At 43.5% G+C, this 21,575-nt stretch overlaps 2 protein-coding genes across 3 annotated transcripts in view; both read left to right on the top strand.

The window, feature by feature from the left end:
- The window catches only part of LOC143480533 (uncharacterized), a 214,644-nt gene that overhangs the window by 157,225 nt on the left and 35,844 nt on the right, over window positions 1-21,575 (top strand). The window lies entirely within an intron of this gene.
- The window catches only part of kif26ba (kinesin family member 26Ba), a 79,470-nt gene that overhangs the window by 37,654 nt on the left and 20,241 nt on the right, over window positions 1-21,575 (top strand). For both annotated transcript variants that reach the window (XM_076978695.1, XM_076978694.1), the window contains exons 5-6: window positions 13,826-14,009; window positions 21,068-21,280. In XM_076978695.1, coding sequence (XP_076834810.1) covers window positions 13,826-14,009; window positions 21,068-21,280 — 397 coding nt within the window. The remainder of the gene's footprint in view (window positions 1-13,825; window positions 14,010-21,067; window positions 21,281-21,575) is intronic.

Genomic DNA, 21,575 nt, shown 5'->3' with positions numbered 1-21,575 from the left:
CCACGTGGCTCTCCTGGAACAAGTGTGCAAGATGTGAACATGTTCGTAACATGACAGCATTCTCTTCCTGCTCACTCTTCTTGTGCAGTGATGCACATTTAGTCAGACACCTGTATCAACATGAGTCCTCCAGACAGCCCAGGTTTATAATATAATAATAATGTGTGTATATATATATATATATATATATATATATATATATATTATGGCAAGCCGTTCAGGAAAAAACTATATATATAGAATGACTGCTAAGTCTGAATATATGGAATGAAGTCTGAATATATGGAATGAAGTCTGAATATATGGAATGAAAGTCTGAATATATGGAATGAAGTCTGAATATATGGAATGAAGTCTGAATATATGGAATGAAAGTCTGAATATATGGAATGAAACCTGAGAATATGGAACGAAAGTCTGAATATATGGAACGAAAGTCTGAATATATGGAACGAAAGTCTGAATATATGGAATGAAAACCTGAATATATGGAATGAAAGTCTGAATATATGGAATGAAACCTGACGTCACTTGCGCCATTTTGTGCTTTCAGTCTGTGGTACCAGGTATGGCGGCAGGCTCGTTTGTTTGGCAGCATTTTGGGTACCCGGCAGAAATGATAAATGGCAAGAGAGTGACTGATAAGACACTGACCATATACAAACATTGTATGAAAATAATGCCGTACACCGCGGCCAATACGAGCACGATACAGAGACATTTACAGCAGCACCACAGCTCAGTACTCAGATCAACATATCTCACTTGGTAGCAGGGACAGAACGGCGCTTTGGCAAGTTGAGACAGCAGGATATCGGGAGCAGTGTGGCGATGTTAATATTCTTAAAAATGAACATGGCAGTGTAGTTGCAGCAAATTCAGTGACATACTTGGTCAGGCTCTGTTTGCACTATTTGCACTCTGTAGCCTATTGACAGAGAAAAACGTTTTGTTTTGCACATAATAAAGTGAGTCCCCGCTTAACGACGGGTCTGGTTGACGGACCGGAGTTACGACCAACTTTTTATGTTATTTTGTGCGGTGCGCGGAGGAGCAGTGGCAGCACAGTGGAGTGTTGTGCACGAGAACATTGTTCGTTTTTGTATTTACGATCAAAGCGTATCTAAATCTGGGGTCGCGATTAACGACACTTTTCGGTCTAACACCGTCGTTAAGCGGGGACTCGCTGTATTGTTTGCGCTTGAAAAAAGGAGAAATATTTTTATTTATTTTATTTTAACTTTTATGAAATTTTATTTTAATTTCAATTTGTAGGACAAGTTTATTAAGTTCATGCTTGCATCATGCATGTTAAGAGTTCTAATAAAACATTTCAAAATGCATGTGTAACTCAGTTAAATAAAAGTATGTTGTCCAGTCATATAATTTGTCATTTTAGTTTCCTTAAAATCTCGTCACGTCTCGTTCTCGTGAACCCAATATCGTGTATCGTCACACCCCTAGCAGTAATCCTCAGTATGGAGGAGATGATAAACACCCTGACCAGTGCACGAGCTATGGTGGCGTACTGCTTACAAGCAGAATAAATAGAACATTTCTCCATAGTACTGCTGGCTAGCATGCTATCAGCGGTGATTAGCTTGATTCGGAGCTGCGGTGTTTGTGTAAATTTACTCATGTTCAAAGGGCTTCCATATGGGAAGATACAACTCTCACAGTCCTCCTCAAACCGAACCAGTGTGCATGTCCGCGCAGCATGACTTGTGCAATACGACTGGACCTACAGAACATTCATACAGTGCCATTCATTCAGTAGTATTGTAATAGTGCATATATATCTGTGTGAATGGCTGAAACACAGTCACTGATGTAAACTATGGACCCGCTCTGCGCGGCCCACTGATCAGCTGATGTGCGCCGTGTTGTCAGTCAGTATGTATGTCCAGACACAGTGTACTGCGCAGGTAACCAGTCCGTGCTGCGCGGATCTGCACACTGTTCAGTTTGAGGAGGACTGAGAGGTTTATCTTCCCGTATGGAAGCCCTTTGTGCCGCATCATGCGATGCGGTTACCGCTTCTGGTGTATTGTTCTGACGATTTCAGTGTGAATCTGAACATGAAGTATGATTACACATACAAACTGCACCTCTGAATCAGGCCAGTCACAGCTGATAGCACGCTAGCCAACTACTATGGAGAAATTTTCCCTGAATTACGAGATGCCTCACTCATAACGAGTAGCCTGCCGCCATACCCAGTTCACAAACTGAAAGCACAAAATGGCGCGAGTGCGTCGATGACGTCAGATTTCATTCCATATATTCAGACTTTCACCACTTGAAAGTCTGAATATATGGAATGAAAACCTGAATATATGGAATGAAAGTCTGAATATATGGAATGAAAGTCTGAATATATTGAATAAAAGTCTGAATATATTGAATGAAAGTCTGAATATATTGAATGAAAGCCTGAATATATGGAATGAAAGTCTGAATATATGGAATGAAAGTCTGAATATATGGAATGAAAACCTGAATATATGGAATGAAAGTCTGAATATATGGAATGAAAGTCTGAATATATGGAATGAAAGTCTGAATATATGGAATGAAATCTGAATATATTGAATGAAAACCTGAATATATGGAATGAAAGTCTGAATATATTGAATGAAAGTCTGAATATATTGAATGAAAACCTGAATATATAGAATGAAAACCTGAATATATGGAATGAAAGTCTGAATATATGGAATGAAAGTCTGAATATATGGAATGAAAACCTGAATATATGGAATGAAAACTGACGTCTTTGACGCACTCACGGCGTTTTGTGTTTTCAGTTTGTGGTAATTATAGGAAATTGTAACTACTTCGTTTCACAACATATATCTGTCTGACTGAACAGTTCTCTTGTATTAAATTAACAAATATGAGCCTCTTGTAATTCCAGGACAAAACATGAGAGAACGCGAAGACGTTAAGATTGGGCGTTTTGAAAATAAACAACCATTAAATAATGTGATTAAAAGCGAATTATTTCGAATCATTTTAAGTATATGTATAAATATTTAACTTAATTAAGTTTAACGTGCTGGGAAATATTGAACTGGACCTTGAAAGTGACGTACAAGTGCTTTAATTCTACCTTATAAAGGTGTATGAACCCTGCAAACAAGACTTTGTTCATTGCGCTGAGGCGCGGCACGCGCTAAGTTACAAAATTCGAGAGGTGTACGACCTCACGAAACGACAACGTGCGAGACCCTCGCGCATGGACGGAGCCACTGCGATTACATCATTTTCGCCGCGGACCCTCGACGCTCGCGACGCGTCAAGTATAAACCAGGCTTAAATCGATCGATCACCAGTGTTGGCGCCAGAGCGAACTAGTAACTCATTGAATCATAGATGTAGATCAGAGATAAATAAACTAGATTTTTTTTCAGCGTGAGAAATCTATGGCGTGTGTGGCAACCCTGCAAACCGCAGCTCCGAATCAAGCGAATCACTGCTGATAGCATGCTAGCCAGCAGTACTATGGAGAAATGTTCTATTTATTCTGCTTGTAAGCAGTACGCCACCATAGCTCGTGGACTGGTCAGGGTGTTTATCATCTCCTCCATACTGAGGATTACTGCTAGGGGTGTGACGATACACGATATTGGGTTCACGAGAACGAGACGTGACGAGATTTTAAGGAAACTAAAATGACAAATTATATGACTGGACAACATACTTTTATTTAACTGAGTTACACATGCATTTTGAAATGTTTTATTAGAACTCTTAACATGCATGATGCAAGCATGAACTTAATAAACTTGTCCTACAAATTGAAATTAAAATAAAATTTCATAAAAGTTAAAATAAAATAAATAAAAATATTTCTCCTTTTTTCAAGCGCAAACAATACAGCGAGTCCCCGCTTAACGACGGTGTTAGACCGAAAAGTCCGTCGTTAAGCGCGACCCCAGATTTAGATACGCTTTGATCGTAAATACAGTATAGAAAAAAACGAACAATGTTCTCGTGCACAACACTCCACTGTGCTGCCACTGCTCCTCCGCGCACCGCACAAAATAACATAAAAAGTTGGTCGTAACTCCGGTCCGTCAACCAGACCCGTCGTTAAGCGGGGACTCACTTTATTATGTGCAAAACAAAAAGTTTTTCTCTGTCAATAGGCTACAGAGTGCAAATAGTTCAAACAGAGCCTGACCAAGTATGTCACTGAATTTGCTGCAACTACACTGCCATGTTCATTTTTAAGAATATTAACATCGCCACACTGCTCCCGATATCCTGCTGTCTCAACTTGCCAAAGCGCCGTTCTGTCCCTGCTACCAAGTGAGATATGTTGATCTGAGTACTGAGCTGTGGTGGTGCTGTAAATGTCTCTGTATCGTGCTCGTATTGGCCGCGGTGTGCGGCATTATTTTCATACAATGTTTGTATATGGTCAGTGTCTTATCAGTCACTCTCTTGCCATTTATCATTTCTGCCGGGTACCCAAAATGCTGCCAAACAAACGAGCCTGCCACCATACCTGGTTGCCATAATATATATATATATATATATATATATATATATATATATGTGACGTGGCTTGCGCCACGGAGCGAGGAGACGGACACAACCGCTGAGAGGAGCGAGATTTATTGCAGGACATTCCATACTCGTCGTCAGATAACCAGTCCGGGTCGATAACGGGAGGGCAGTCCGAATAACATGCAAAAACAGGCATTACCAAGACAGGGGACACGAGTACAGACACAGGATCAAAAAGGCAGGAACAATCAACGGTCAGGTATAGTGATCGACATAGACACAATCAAACAAGGAATCAAAAATACTCGACAAGGGACAAGGGAGACTCAGGGGCTTTTATACACAGGACTAAACTAGGGACAGGTGATGACAATGACACAGGGGCGTGGTAACAAACGAGGGATTCAGAGACAACGAGTTGGGCGGAATAAACAGGCAGAGAATAACAAAACCACGAGGAACAGAGACGTTGGAGTGACAGCGGGGAGAGGGGGCGTAGCCATACGTGACAATATATATATATATATATATATATATATATATATATATATATATATATATATATATATATATATATATATATATAAGAGAGAGAGAGAGAGAGAGAGAGAGTGTGTGTGTGTGAGAGAGATCACCAATCATCTTAATTCAGTTAATTCAGGATCTGTTTTCTGAATCCTTCCACTCCATGGTGCACAGTAAATTAGTCAAGCGATTAGAGACATGAAGCTGGTCCGCACCTACAGTCCATCATCCAGTTACAGCTTCAGAGCTATATCTGTAGCACAGGGTGTGTGAAGGAACATCTGCACTATTAGGAAGCTCATGAACACGCCTCTCTCCCCTCCCTCCCTCCTCCTCCTTCTCCTCCTCCTCCTCCTCTTAATCCAACCTCTCTGCGTGACCTGCCGGGCGTCTCTTACACTCAACGTAATTATTGATGTCATTTAGCTGAGAGCTGAAGTGTTAAAGGGTGGGATGGTGTTGAGGAGGTGGTAAAGTCAGGGTGAGACATGAGTGCCTCGGGGAAGAACCACCTTTCTGGTCCATCGTCTGGAAAACGGGGTGCCATAACGCACCACTGATGATATGAGAGTGGAATATTCACCACAGCTGCTGGGATATTCACCACAGCTGCTGGGATATTCACCACACCTGCTGGGATATTCACCACACCTGCTGGGATAACCACATGCTAAAATATTTGATATATTATTTAGAATATTCACTATAGCTGATGGAATATTTACCCCAGGTGCTGGAATATCCACCACAACTGCTGGAATATTCACCACAGCTGCTGGAATATTCACCACAGCTGCTGGAATATTCACCACAGCTGCTGGAATATTCACCACAACTGCTGGAATATTCACCACAGCTGCTGGAATATTCACCACAGCTGCTGGAATATTCACCACAGCTGCTGGGATATTCACCACAGCTGCTGGAATGTTCACCACAGCTGCTGGAATATTCACCACAGCTGCTGGGATATTCACCACAGCTGCTGGGATATTCACCAAATACACACATCCAGTAACGCTGTGTGTATGAGCTTCCTTTGTACTGCTGCTCCTACTCTTTTAAACTCTGTCAACATGGGACTATCACATTCAGAGAGCAGCTGATCTCGCTGATGGTACCATATTATGAAGTAATAGTATGAAACAGCAATGCAGATAATCTCGGATTATCCCCATAATCCCAACTGAGAAGGAAACGCGCTGCAGATCATTGTTACTGAAGCATGTCTATAACTTGATTCTGCGATCCTTCTTCCACATGGGGAAGAACTTTCTCTGCCTGTTGGTTGCTCTTTTCTCTCTCATCCCATGGTCCACGCCTCATCATTTCATCTGTTCACAGCTGCTCAGCCTACAAACAGAAATATAACGGACTCCTACTAGCTGGGCCACCCAATGGAGGATGGGTTCCCTTTTGAGTCTTGGTCCTCCCAAGGTTTCTTCCTAATCCCCACCTAGGGAGTTTCTCCTCGTCACTGTCACTCCTGGGTTGCTCATTAGGGATGTGGACCCATGCTTTGTAATGCTGCTTTGTGACAACACGTGTTGTAAAAAGTGCTATAAAAACACAGTTGACTTTGTCTTTGACTTTGACAGCTAATTGAATGTCACTAGAATCATACTGTCACCCTCTTCCTGTGTTTTCCAAAACACACTTCTCTTTTGACATTTGAGGTTCTCTTCAACCCATTTGAATCTCTTAAACCAGTAGTGTGAATCAGCCTCCTGCTCGTCCATGATTATCTCCAGCAACATGAACATCTTTAGCCAAACGTACATCTCCAGCAACATGTAGACCTTCTCTATGCACTAATGTCTTCCAATTACCACATCTCTGTCCTCTGCCTCGCCTGTTGGCTGGGCTATCAGTGTGCCTGGCTTTGGTCATTCCAGCTTTGTAATGAGACCAGCTGAATGTCTTAGCACCTGTGCTCCACACAGACGCTCACACGCTTAATAAATTCGGTTCTAATAAAGTTGTTCTAGATGCACAGATCCAGAACTAAAATATTTCACCCACAGACCCAGAAAAGTAGACAGGGACCAGTGGGCGGGACCTATGGGAGGGACCAGTGGGCGGGACCAATGGGAGGGACCAGTGGTCAGGGCCCTATGGATGGGACCTATTGGAGTGTATACCTACCACCAATGTACCTACACATACCGACACATTCGACACATTCACACACACAAACGCAAAAAAAAAGACAAATGTGCACACACAGACGTGCTGCTCTGATACTCCCAGTCATGTGTGAAGGAACAGTTAAGTTAGCCAGGAGGCAAGCAGACAGTAGTATGAAATGAAAAATAAATACTGGATAATGAAGTAATGGAACTCCCACTGCGGAATCACAGATAGCCCTGGTTTGAAAACACTCCAGTTTTTTAAAGCTGGTTTTTTTTCAGAAGTAGGTTTTGTAAATCGAATTGAGGAGATAGCATAAAGAGAGAGCAGATGAGAAAACAGTGAGAGAGAAGGAGAGAGAGGAGGAGTGTTGTTAGAGCACAGCCTGACAGAGATGAAATTATGGCGTGTGCTCTATTTTAGTTACTGATCAGAATACGTATCTGAACGCTAACCTCACCCTGATCTCACTCTAACGCAGCATCAACAACAGATTTTTCTCCATAATATTAAACCATAATGTCTCATCAGGCCGACCAAAATACCAGCATCTCCAAACCGCACTTTTGCTAACCATAAATCTGTCCAATCTGTCCTTCCTTATATCCGCTCAAAAACATCTCTGGTGTTTCATGTGAATGAAAAGCCCATTGTCCGAGGACTCTGACGTGAATTAGAAAGGTGAATTTAAGTTGTCCAAACCACAGAATGTCGTATATAGGAAGCAGAGTTGAATCTAGAATTGGTTACATTTCATGTTGCTTTATACTGGTTACCTAGCAACGACTGAAAGGATTCATGGGCAGAAATAGTTTTGACAGTAGGAGTCACTAGTGAATGTCAGCTGTCTGAGGCAAAACGTCAGGGTTCGTGAACAAAACTCATTAGCTACAGTGCTATTATTCGTAAACTGACAAAATGAAACCAATTACGTCCCTAAAAGTTGAAACATTAGCTTACTTACATAAAGTCTTGTGCTACTGTCTTACCTCGTGACAGATGGTAACTTTCTTACCCTGACACATCTGCATCACATTGTAATACGTTCATTTGTGTTCACACTGGAGTAGGAACTGGAACAAATATGATGTTAATTCTGTATCTGAATCATGTATTACAAACCCTATTAAATAATGGCTGACACTATTTATTGAATTATTTATCTTGTTGGGAAAGATACAGAATGCAGCCCCAGTTTACAGTTTTATTGAAAAAGTCTTTTATGTGGAATATCTTTTACGCTAATATTTAATTCATATTAATTAGACAGATTGGAAAGATATTTGGCAGAATGTAGCCATTAGCAACAGCGTTTTGAACCGAGAAAATTTAAATCTCCAACTCTCTGAATCCTCCGGGGTTTCTCTCCTCTGACTGAAGCAGCTTCTTTACAAACTAAACCATATGGACAGGATACTGACTAATGCTGACTAAAACCTTCAGCTCCAGAGCCAGAGTGGCTGGGTTTGAGAGTGTGTGGGTGTGTGTGTGTGGGGGGTGTGTGAGTGTGTGTGTGTGTGTGTGTGTGTGTGTGTGTGTGGGTTATGTGGGGTGTGTGTGTGTGTGTGTGTGTGTGTGTGCGTGTGCGGGTTATGTGGGGGGTGTGTGAGTGTGTGGGTGTGGGTGTGTGTGTGTGCGGGTTATGTGGGGGGATGTGAGTGTGTGTGGGGGTGTGCGTGTGCGGGTTATGTGGGGGGGTGTGAGTGTGTGTGTGTGTGTGTGTGCGTGTGCGAGTTATGTGGGGGGTGTGTGAGTGTGTGGTGTGTGTGTGTGTGTGTGTGTGTGTGTGTGTGTGTGTGTGTGTGTGTGTGTGCGGGTTATGTGGGGGGGTGTGAGTGTCCTGATGATGTTATTTACTGTATATGGAATCAAATAAAGTATAAAATGTGTGTGTGTGTGTGGGTTATGTGGGGGGAGTGTGAGTGTGTGTGTGTGTGTGCAGGTTATGTGGGGTGTGTGTGTGTGTGTGTGTGTGTGTGTGTGTGTGTGTGTGTGTGTGTGCAGAAGTCCGGCCTGATCTGCCCTTCTCTGTTTCTTCAGCTGTGAGGTTAATGCACGGGGGGTCTCTCTCTCTCAGGATGTGTGGTGTGAGGATTAGATACTGTCTCTCTCTCTCAGGATGTGTGGTGTGAGGATTAGTTACTGTCTCTCTCTCTCAGGATGTGTGGTGTGAGGATTAGATACTGTCTCTCTCTCAGGATGTGTGGTGTGAGGTTTAGATACTGTCTCTCTCTCTCTCTGGATGTGTGGTGTGAGGATTAGTTACTGTCTCTCTCTCTCAGGATGTGTGGTGTGAGGATTAGATACTGTCTCTCTCTCAGGATGTGTGGTGTGAGGTTTAGATACTGTCTCTCTCTCAGGATGTGTGGTGTGAGGTTTAGATACTGTCTCTCAGGATGTGTGGTGTGAGGTTTAGATACTGTCTCTCTCTCAGGATGTGTGGTGTGAGGTTTAGATACTGTCTCTCTCTCAGGATGTGTGGTGTGAGGTTTAGATACTGTCTCTCTCTCAGGATGTGTGGTGTGAGGTTTAGATACTGTCTCTCTCTCTCTGGATGTGTGGTGTGAGGATTAGTTACTGTCTCTCTCTCTCTGGATGTGTGGTGTGAGGTTTAGATACTGTCTCTCTCTCTGGATGTGTGGTGTGAGGATTAGATACTGTCTCTCTCTCTGGATGTGTGGTGTGAGGTTTAGATACTGTCTCTCTCTCAGGATGTGTGGTGTGAGGTTTAGATACTGTCTCTCTCTCTGGATGTGTGGTGTGAGGATTAGTTACTGTCTCTCTCTCTCTGGATGTGTGGTGTGAGGTTTAGATACTGTCTCTCTCTCTGGATGTGTGGTGTGAGGATTAGATACTGTCTCTCTCTCTGGATGTGTGGTGTGAGGTTTAGATACTGTCTCTCTCTCAGGATGTGTGGTGTGAGGTTTAGATACTGTCTCTCTCTCTCTCTGGATGTGTGGTGTGAGGATTAGTTACTGTCTCTCTCTCTCTGGATGTGTGGTGTGAGGTTTAGATACTGTCTCTCTCTCTGGATGTGTGGTGTGAGGATTAGATACTGTCTCTCTCTCTGGATGTGTGGTGTGAGGTTTAGATACTGTCTCTCTCTCAGGATGTGTGGTGTGAGGTTTAGATACTGTCTCTCTCTCTCTGGATGTGTGGTGTGAGGTTTAGATACTGTCTCTCTCTCTCTGGATGTGTGGTGTGAGGATTAGATACTGTCTCTCTCTCTCTGGATGTGTGGTGTGAGGATTAGATACTGTCTCTCTCTGGATGTGTGGTGTGAGGTTTAGATACTGTCTCTCTCTCTCTGGATGTGTGGTGGGAGGTTTAGATACTGTCTCTCTCTCAGGATGTGTGGTGGGAGGTTTAGATACTGTCTCTCTCTCAGGATGTGTGGTGGGAGGTTTAGATACTGTCTCTCTCTCTCTCTCTGGATGTGTGGTGTGAGGTTTAGATACTGACTTTCTCTGGATGTGTGGTGTGAGGTCTAGATACTGTCTTTCTCTGGATGTGTGGTGTGAGGTTTAGATACTGTCTTTCTCTGGATGTGTGGTGTGAGGTTTAGATACTGTCTTTCTCTGGATGTGTGGTGTGAGGTTTAGATACTGTCTTTCTCTGGATGTGTGGTGTGAGGTTTAGATACTGTCTTTCTCTGGATGTGTGGTGTGAGGTTTACACACAGCTCCCTCAGAGACTGATGGAAAGAGCAGTGGGAGGTCAGACTCTGTTTCTCATTGCTGTTTCTCATCTCTGTTTCTCATCTGTTTCTCATCTCCTTCTCTGTATCAGATCTGGCACCCAACCATGCCACAAGGAGCAAGTCTGAGAGCAAACAAACACATAAAATAAACAATGATGCATAACAATCCTCACTTATCCCATGTTTTATAGCGGATATTTTGTCTTCTGTGAAAATATAAAGGTGAGTATGCTAAAAGCAGGCCATTAAAGTGTAACATTACATGAGCATGAAAATTTGATTATAGTCATTTGTTTTTGAAACCCCAACTCGCCGTCTGTGAGAAATTTCTGATTTTAAGCTAATTGCCAAACTGATTTCTCATTTGTTTAATTATTTATGATTAAACTAAGAAATACATTTGAATACTTGCTTAACAAAACAGCGACGAACAAACCTACCCCTTAGATAGGTAGCTCAAATGCTAGCCTCCATCTCTGGTTCCTTCCCCGGGCTGTCTGAGGTAAACTGAGTAAAGGTGTGTGCTCTTCTCTGCCCAGCCGCTGGGCTTCGTGGAGCGTCCACTTCCCTGACAGATATCTGAGAGAACATCAGGGGAGGAGATTTCACGCAAGCGTGGCCAGATCGTTCAGCCCAGTAGGCCCATGACGCTGTGATGTCCGCTCGCTCTTGGATAGCTGAGGAAGGGGAAATGTCTTTGTTGACAGAAAAAGGGAGTGGAAGCAGGTGTCTTTGGGCGGAGGATCAGTGGTGGAAGTATATCTCCTCAAAGCTACTGTGTTAAAATAGACAGCTTGTTTTTAAGGAAGTACAGTCTTTGGGTTACAACCAATGGAGCATGTGTAATGGCAAAGTTACTGTGCACTCCTCCTCTAGAATCTGCAGGGGGCGCTGGTGATGCCTTCCTTAGTATTCCGCTCCTCACTCTTCCCCTCTCATCTTCCTCACTCCTCCCCTCTCATCTTCCTCACTCCTCCCCTCTCATCTTCCTCACTCTTTGTGTAAGCAGCTGACAGGATTCAAAGGTCGTGCAGAAATCTGGGCAGCTCTGAATGTGTGAGACTGGTGGACATCATAGTCTGTCATCATAATCTTTGTCAGAATTCCCACAAAGACCTCCAGACACTTCAGCTGAGCAGTTTGAGTCGCCCCTGTGTCTCTCCTCGCTGAGTTCTGTTGATTCGTTGTGTCTCTTTTAACTCTCCTAACATGAAGCATCTCAAAAGTCCTTCAGCAATGTTGTGGACTCCTGTGGTGGAGTGTGGGAGTGGGAGGTCTGAGATCACCTACTCGCTGCTGGGATGGTTGATTGGCACAAAATTGTGCAAGACACACACACTCACACACGCACAGGTCATATGGGCACAGGCTGTTGGAGTGTTTGTTCAGCTTCAGTCTGCGTCAAAGCTTCAGTGTACTGAAACCTTCATCAGCTTGTGCACGTGTTTTAGCGCTTGGTCTGGTTCTCCACAGGTCATGCACTCCAAACCTATTAGTTCAGAAAGCTGAGGAACCTCCTGCTGTGTGTGTGTGTGTGTGTGTGTGTGTGTGTGTGTGTGTGTGTGTGTGTGTGTGTGTGTGTGTGTGTGTGTGTGTGTGTGTGTGTGTGTGTGTGTGTGTGTGTGTGTGTGTGTGTGTGTGTGGAGGGGACTATGTATGTGTGTATGTTTGCATGTGTCTGAATTATTCAGTACTGAATCTGTGCTGATTAGTGATTGTTCAGGTGAGCCCTGCCCACATGGTCGATGTTATCTACAGGGCTAATTGAAACCTGTGTGTGCGAAGTCTCGATTCAGCCATCGATCGCCGCTGACTTTCGCCCTCGTGTGGTTCGTGTCAGTGATTCATTTTGTCTCGTTACATCGAGGTCACGAGAGGCTTTTATCTGCATATACAATGATCACAGACAGTAAACTATCATAGGTGAGGAATCTGTCAAACATCTAGTTTTCCTCTGTTGTTCTGTCTTGTGCACCCTACAGACATATCAATCAATCCCAGAGAGGGTTAACTGTGCAGCCCGTAAAGTCCTGTCCAGGAACATTTATATAGATAAAGAGGGTTATTGTTATTAGCAACAGCATGATCAACAGACAGATGAAAAAAAAAAATTTACTTTATTTATTACAATAATTGAATTACTTTTTAAATGAAAAAACTTACCAATGCATGCAATGCAAGTTTCTTTACATGCTAATAATATGGTGTATATCAGAGTATCTAAATAATTATACTAGCTATATAAATAATGCACAATTCTAAATATAACATATTTTGTATATACATTTGAAATGTTTCCCAGATTGGTCCATGTTTTGACATTGGATACCTTGTACAGGTGTGCTGGATACCTGCCATAGATGTGCTGGATACCTGCCATAGGTGTGCTGGATACTTGCCATAGGTGTGCTGGATACTTGCCATAGGTGTGCTGGATACTTGCCATAGGTGTGCTGGATACCTGCCATAGGTGTGCTGGATACTTGCCATAGGTGTGCTGGATACTTGCCATAGGTGTGCTGGATACCTGGCACAGGTGTGCTGGATACCTCATGCCTGGTACATGTGTGTTGGGTGCTGGGAAAGAGTACAAATATGGTCCTTGAGGACTTTATTTGGAAACACTGACTGAACTGAACTGCTTTACTTCCTGCGAGGACTGTGTTGCATTTTGTGATTTAACTGTATTTCATTGACCCATGTGGAACACACTGCTGGAGGCCCTTGCACATGAGGTACAATGGTCTGGTTTAGCTGCCCCCCCCCCTTTAGCACATATGTAGCACATAGTAAAGCCATTGTTGCTGTGGCCCTGATATTCACACACATCTATGTATGTCCCACAACGTATAGCCCTGTGAAAACCACACGGACCTGCAGGGGAGTGGAGCTGCAGCCTGGTCCAGCCACCGTGGCATAACGTACGTACTGTACTGCATGTGCTTGTCTCCCCAGAGCTGCCCAAAAACTCAACCTGTCCTCAAAGAAGAAGAAGCAGCGTCCGGCTCCGCCCGTGGTACGGGACCCGCCCCTCTTCCCAACCAACTTCAGCGGAATCCTGCAAGTGTCTCCGCCCCCGGCCCCGCCCTGCCTGCTCCGTGCGGTCAGCAAAGTCAGAGACAACCCCGGTCTTGGGAAGGTGAGCACCCATAACCTCATTACAAGATCCCAAAACGGACCAAAGCTCTCCTGTCTCCATGCTGCAACCAGTGTGAGGTGTCAGTAAATATTCGGTAAATCCGCAGTCTGGCACATGAGGGATGTGAGTCGTAATTTCACTCTCTGGTGAGAGTGGCGAAGCACCACAGTTTAATTTCAGATGGCTCTAGGTGCACAGTAACGGTTAATGACCACATAAAGCTGAATAGCCACATTGCACCATCCTACAAAGACATGCTTAACAAAGCATGAAAGCTAGCAGGCACAAGCTAACACAAACACATTAGCGTAACGCTCACGCCGCCGTTCTAGCTTCCATTTACAGCATGCAGTTTGGGTGAAATTCCCCTTTAAAAGACCCTGTGCTCAGTAAAAGCCCCCAGCTGTGCTTGGGTGCTAAATCCATGTTTGGAGTGATGAGTGATTAGAGAGGTGCTGGGTGGCAGTCACGCTAACAATGGCTGCGGTGCGAGAGTGACGACGTCGCTGTTTCGTGCTTGGCGAGGAGTTCTGTGGCAGGGATGGCTCCACCCGTCACCTCCACGTAGGACCTGGTGCTGCCGGGGTTCCTCTGCGTGTGCTACACAGTCGCTAACGTCTCCCAGCGGGTCACGCAGGCCTCATCCGTCACCTTTCACGTTCCAGTATGGATCCTGACGAGCACGGCGGGAAGGGAAGGTCGCGGGGAGCTGGTGGGTTCACGAGGCTCGTATCGATCCAACGCGTAATGACTGTTTAGCTTTCTTTGGCCATCTCCCAGAGTGCTCTGAGGTGGGCTCATTGGGTGAACTCAAATAGACTAGTATGGGAGAATAAAACCAGCATTAAAAACTCAGTGCTATCCCAGTGGGACACATGGCAGGATGAATGGGGAGGACTACAGACAACTGGCTTCTTCATCTGCTGGTGCCAGAAATGATTTTTTTTAAATAATGTTCTTTTTTAATGTGCTAGCATACAGAGAAAACCACCCAAAGAGAGACACAGAATCCGAGCAGCAAGAGCCAACACTGTCACTACACTGTCACTACACTGTCACTACAGTGTCACTACAGTTTCACTACAGTTTCACTACGGCATTTTCAAATGTTCACATTCTTCCCTAGTAATGGCGCGACAGAAGAAAGTTCGCAGTGAAAGTTCTGCGAGCGTGCACCGCGACGCACGGCGTTTAGACGAGAGACGCGAGCAGCTGTGAGCGTGAGCGCGGCGGACGCGTCGTCTGACACAACACCATATGCCATGTACGCGTGGAGGCTGCAGGCTCTGCGGTGGGAGGTGGGGTGGAAGGTGGAGGCCTTTGATGGTGCGCTCCACAGCTCGGCATGACGCTGAGATGGGAAGGAACTTCAGGCTTTCCTTCAGACCAAAGCTCATGATGCGGCATGTGTCTGCAGGTGACCTTGTTCAGAAGCTCACTTCACTAAAAGCAGCCATCTGGAACAGAGTTAAATTGGTGTCATTATAAATCCTAATGCGATTTTCAGTCCTCGCCCGTCAGTGTAATGAAAGCTCATCAGATCCTGTGAAGGCCTTTTCTCTCTGTCCTCTGCATTTTCATGGCCGCAACTACGTCCTTGTTTGGGGCCTTGGATGGAAGGGACGGTGTGTTTGTGTGTGTTTGTGTGTGTGTTTGTGTGTGTGTGTGTGTGTGTGTGTGTGTGTGTGTGTGTGTGTGTGTGTGTGTGTGTGTGTGTGTGTGTGTGTTTGTGTGTGTGTGTGTGTGTGTGTTTGTGTGTGTGTGTGTGTGTGTGTGTGTGTGTGTGTGTGTGTTGCACGATTCAGTGCTCTCTCACGCATCATGGCCGTGTGGGAGATTGGCTTTCTAACCTTCACTGATCAGAGAAACTGAGTGTGCCCCCACCCCACTCTTCTCGTGTGTGTGCGTGTGTGTGTGTCTGTGTGTCTGCATGTGTGTGTGTATGGATAATTATTTTAGATTTCATAATTTTCTATTTCACTACTTATTTTGGTGATGGAAAAAAGATATAGTTAAAAATATATATGATGAAAATTGCTATGTAGTACTTTTAAATATATAAAAAAGACAGTTATGAGGTTATACTGTTACGTATTGGTAGTTGTAATGTTACGTAGTTGTCGATACACTGCTGACTTTCTCTCAGATGTGGAAGCCTACTGAGAAGATTCATTAGGTGAATGGTGAATTCAACGGTCTCTCATTCTGTCCGAAATGGAAATGGCGGCATTTATGCCAGAAAAAGGCCACCCCTGTGTGGGGAATGATCTGTTGCCTTTGGAAAACAAGGCAATGAAGAAATATAACACAGTGCCAACTAGACATACGCCGTTTGTAGTAGGAATGTTTTAAAAGATCAGACACAGGAAAGCAATGATTTGAAGAGATTTGCTTTCAAACATCCTGACTGAGTAGATCTGGCAATATTCTAATGTGACCACACTAACATACACCTCAGCCACACTAACAGAACACCTCAGAACCCTAACACGTAACTCAGCCACACGAACACACATCTCAACCACACGAACACAACACCTCAGAACCCTAATGCATAACTCAGCCACATACCAAGCCACACTAACACATACCAAGCCACACTAACACATAACTCACCCACACTAACACACACCTCAGCCAAACTAACACATCTCAGAACTCTAACACATAACTCGGCTCCACTAACACACATCTCAGCCACACTAACACAACACCTCAGAACCTTAACACATAGCTCAGCCACACTAACACACAGCTCAGCCACACTAACACACACATCAGCCACAATAAAACAAAAATCAACACCACTCTGTCATGTCAGCCACAGTATATTTTTTACAAACTATAGATGAACATATGTACATGAACATGTTTATTCTCTAAAGACATTTTTTTAGACATTGAGACCCACAATCTCCTCGCCTGAATTGAAATTCAGATGTGTCTGTAAAGGAGCTCACCAGGTGCACGAGTCGTCCAGACAATCATGTCAAATCAATTTTTAGTAGCTCCATCTGAAAATGGAAGAGTAGCTGAGGAGTGCAGCATCCCATTGGACGGGTGGAGAAGTGTCTCCATCCTCACGTGTGAGATGGGACCACAGCACCACTGCTGGACGAGGAGACAGGACAGATGCTTCTTCAGTAATCTTCACCCGGCTAAGACAATAGTTCAGTATATGTGATACATTTACAGACAAGACTCATCTCATCAGTTTTAATGTGCCTGGGGCCCATCTGCAAAAGGTTTATTGATTTTGTTGTTGAACTAAACCGAGAGGATTATCTACCCATAAAAAAATATGAATCCCTCTCTCCCATGTAAATGCAGACCTCAGAGGGATTTTAATGAGATACTTCTTTATTTCCATTTCAAATGTCAAGACTCAAATCAGATCTGTCCTCAAAGTGTGTAGTAATCCCCTGACATTTCGCTTGTGACATTTTCCTCTCGCCTCTTTTTGTGAATGTAAAGAAACAGGACACCGAGTGTGCACACGCAGCCTGTCACTAGCCACACAGCAGCTCCTGCGTCCATGTCAGAGAACATCAACACCCCTCCTAAACACCAGGGCAGGAAAAACATCTAGATCGATCAGACGCCATAGGACACTATGAGGATCTCTGCTGGATCTCAGCTGATGAGGGCTGAGTGTGAAAGCCCTACCTGGGAGCTGGGGGTGAAGATCCACTCTAATGAATCACGTAGCACCTGTCAGTACTGCTCTCAGCCCACCGAAAGCTTCTCAAAGGCTAGAGGAGCAGGCCCTTCTCCACGCCGCCTCACTGTGGAGTTAATGAGCCTCCGTTGCTGGGGTTTTTTACCCGCTTCGGAGGTGCCATGGGAACAGGCCCGGGTTGCTTGGTGACAAAAATAGAACGGCTCTGCCGTCGGGATGGAATGATTCTGTGTGGACAAGCAAATCACGGTAATGGGCTTACAATGATAGTCAAGAGTACTGGGAAAAACAGTTTTTTACTTACTGTTTTTTTTTTAAAGCAGTGCTTAAAAGGAAAAGGCAAATTAAAGAATTTGATTAGATTCCTAATATCAAGATGGCAGAGAAGCAAAAAAGCTTGATTGGTTTCTGTTTACTGGACATGAATCCTTTTTAATCTCTTGGTGTCATATGTATGCGCTCAGTTATTTTACTATGAAAGCAGGCCTTCAGTGTGGACACAGCCTTTGATGACTGTATCTACAGCTGTAACAGAGATAATATGTTTGCTTTAAGAAGTCAAAAGATATAGTCAGTGTGAATGGAAAAGTTAAAAAAGGAAAATGAGCATGGAGCTTTGTGTCCACAAGCATTAAGATTGACTGATGAATTATTCATGTGATTCACCAGACTGTCACTTTGACATGAAGGCGAATGTTGCCAGGCCCATGTCCAGTGCCCTGTTAGTTGTGCAATGACATTTAAATTAAATGCTTAATGCAGGATCATGATATCACTTTCATTTCTGACAGTACAAAGCATGATACCTTAATTAGCCCATACAAAGCTTCATCATTTATGAGCTGTTTTACATCAAAAGTCAAGAGCACTGTATTTGTCAGCTAATGGTCAGTTCTGCCATGAGGACTGATATTACCCTGGTGGTTAAATACAGTACTAATATTACCATTGGTACTAACACTATAACAGATAACTAATATTTACATTGGTACTGACACTGTAAAAGAGTACTGATATTTCCATTGGTACTGGATCACACATTCACATTCACACAAGATTCACATTCACACAAGATCTTATACATTATCAGAATTATTCAATCTGAAGAAATATCTTTAGTGCATATTTGCATATGCAAATGCAAAGCAGGTTTAATTGATTATAGTTATTGATTACTGATTAAAAATTCGGTCTTCAAGCCATGTCATTTGAATGTGAGATTTACCCTTTTGTACAAGGCTTTGAACAAATGTCTAAATATTCACATAAAATATGTAGATTATATGTAGATTATATGTAGATTATTACATTAATCTTTTAAATGGAAATGTTCTATAATATTAAGAGTCAAGATTTACGTTTGTCACCCGTTGCCAAGGTGTAACTGCCCTTCCCTCTATCCAGTAGTTAGAGGCCTGTGAATCGTCGGCTGTGGTTGTGGTCTCTACAGATTAGGTCTCTACAGATTAGGTCTCTACAGACTAGGTCTCTACAGATTAGGTCTCTACAGATTAGGTCTTTACAGACTAGGTCTCTACAGATTATGTCTCTACAGACTAGGTCTCTACAGACTAGGTCTCTACAGATTAGGTCTCTACAGATTAGGTCTCTACAGACTAGGTCTCTACAGACTAGGTCTCTACAGTCTAGGTCTCTACAGATTAGGTCTCTACAGACTAGGTCTCTACAGATCGGGTCTCTACAGATCGGGTCTCTACAGAGTGGGTCTCTAAAGATTAGGTCTTTACAGACTAGGTCTCTACAGACTAGGTCTCTACAGTCTAGGTCTCTACAGATTAGGTCTCTACAGACTAGGTCTCTACAGTCTAGGTCTCTACAGATTAGGTCTCTACAGATTAGGTCTCTACAGACTAGGTCTCTACAGATTAGGTCTCTACAGACTAGGTCTCTACAGACTAGGTCTCTACAGATCAGGTCTCTACAGATCAGGTCTCTACAGATTAGGTCTCTACAGACTAGGTTGTTGGAGGGTCTCTGATTGGCTGATGATCTACTGGCTCTGCTGATTCTGAAGAGCCCAGCGCTTCCTGAAGGTAGAACTCAGGTCATCATCACGGATCTGACAGCAAACCTGGTCCAAAAGTGGGGTGCTCTTAACAAGGTTTCTTTGTTGTTGGTTTGTGGGCTTTGATCGTACACTGTGGTTGGTGAGATGAAGTGGTGGTTTCTGAACTGTGATAGTGGTCTCTGATTGGTAGGCTCTGAAAGTGGTCTCTGAATGGAAGGTTGTGAAATGGTCTCTGATTGGCAGGCTGTGATTGTGGTCTTTGATTGGGAGGCTGTGAATGGGGTCTGATTCTTGCTAGGGGGCTTTGTAGCCACACTGTTCAGCGTACATGATACATCAGATTGTTCTTGTTAAAGAGTTTGTTTCATATGAAGAGTGGGGGCCTATGAGATCATGTTCTCCTTTTATTCAATTGTTTGTATCTCCAGTGGTCCAGAGTAGCTTTTGGCTGTGTACAAGAAAATAATGAAAACTGACATGTAAGACTTTACAGCAAATAAAGTACAATTTCTTGATTTGTATAAAGAATATTTAGACTTTAGAGTTTTTCACATATGTATATATGTGGCTCAGTAATTCTATTCTGTTTAATGCATGACTTGCAATAACTTGCTAAAAGCATAAGAACATAGATTTATTATTCCACTTGTTTCTTCTTTCTCTATACATGCCATTCAACTGCAGACATGTCTTCCGTAATCCTGAGATTGGGTAAATGTTTGAGGAAATCCCACTGCAGCCCCACGGAGCTGGAAGCCCCTCCTACAGTCTGCTCATGTTGTCTTTGGCAGAAACCCCTCTAACATTCCTGCTATCTGCTCACGCATCACGCAGTCTCTGTGCTGGCTGAGGTAAATAGATAAATAATATGGCAATCTTGGCAAAGAAGATGACCACATTATTTATCTATTTATTTATCTTATCCAGGAAGTCTGCTGTGGTTCTGTTTTGCGAGAAACAAAGCAATGTCTCGAGTGTTTGAGAGGAGATGAAAAGATTTGGCAGCCTTTGAGCTAAGACAAAGTGAATCATAGAAATATCTTGTGTCCTCTCAGGGCAAATCTTATTTAGAGAGCAGTGGAGGTGGGTGTTGTGCACCAGGGCTCAGTGCTGGGAACTGACAGGATGGTCATAAAGTTCTGCATCCAGTTTGTTGTCACTCTATAGCAGAAAATGCCACTCGAGTGAAGCACGGTTGAGCGGTATTGACCTCTGTAGCCCTGCGTTGAAGCGTGAGACCTAAATAAAGCACCTATAGATGAGTATGAAGCAAAATAAGATGGTTGTTGTGAAATCTGTAGGTCAAATGGAATTGTGTTAATAGTGTTTCTTTTTCTCGTTGTTGTGCAGGTGAAGGTGATGTTGCGTGTGTGTCCCGTGCCCCCTGCCGATTCTGCAGAGTCCACCTCCTTCTTGAAGGTGGACCCTCGCAAAAAACAGGTCACCATTATGGACCCGGAGGCCAGCGCTCAGCAGAACCCAGGCCAGAAGCGGGCCGCCTCCAGCCAGGCTCTTCCTAAGATGTTTGCCTTTGACGCCGTCTTCTCCCACGATGCCTCTCAAGTACGCATCATCGCCATGTCTCGATCTTTCCTCCCTACCTGTATGTCACCTTAGTGAGCTTCTCCAAAATGACACTAAACACACACATGAGGACATGGTCATCTTTGTGCTGTATTCATTCTATATTCTTATTCTATAATCATTCAGCAATCAGTTCATTTTTATTTAATAATAAAATTAACTCTTTGTAGGACATGGCTGATTTTTTTGTAGTTTTAAAAATATGTATTTTTTTACAGATGAACAACATCAGCACTAACAACAACAACAACAGTAGCATAAATAAATCAATGAA

This window comes from Brachyhypopomus gauderio, chromosome 17 (assembly GCF_052324685.1).
Source record: "Brachyhypopomus gauderio isolate BG-103 chromosome 17, BGAUD_0.2, whole genome shotgun sequence".
Classification (NCBI taxonomy): Eukaryota; Metazoa; Chordata; class Actinopteri; order Gymnotiformes; family Hypopomidae; genus Brachyhypopomus; species Brachyhypopomus gauderio.
This window is presented reverse-complemented; position numbering and strand designations above follow the sequence as displayed.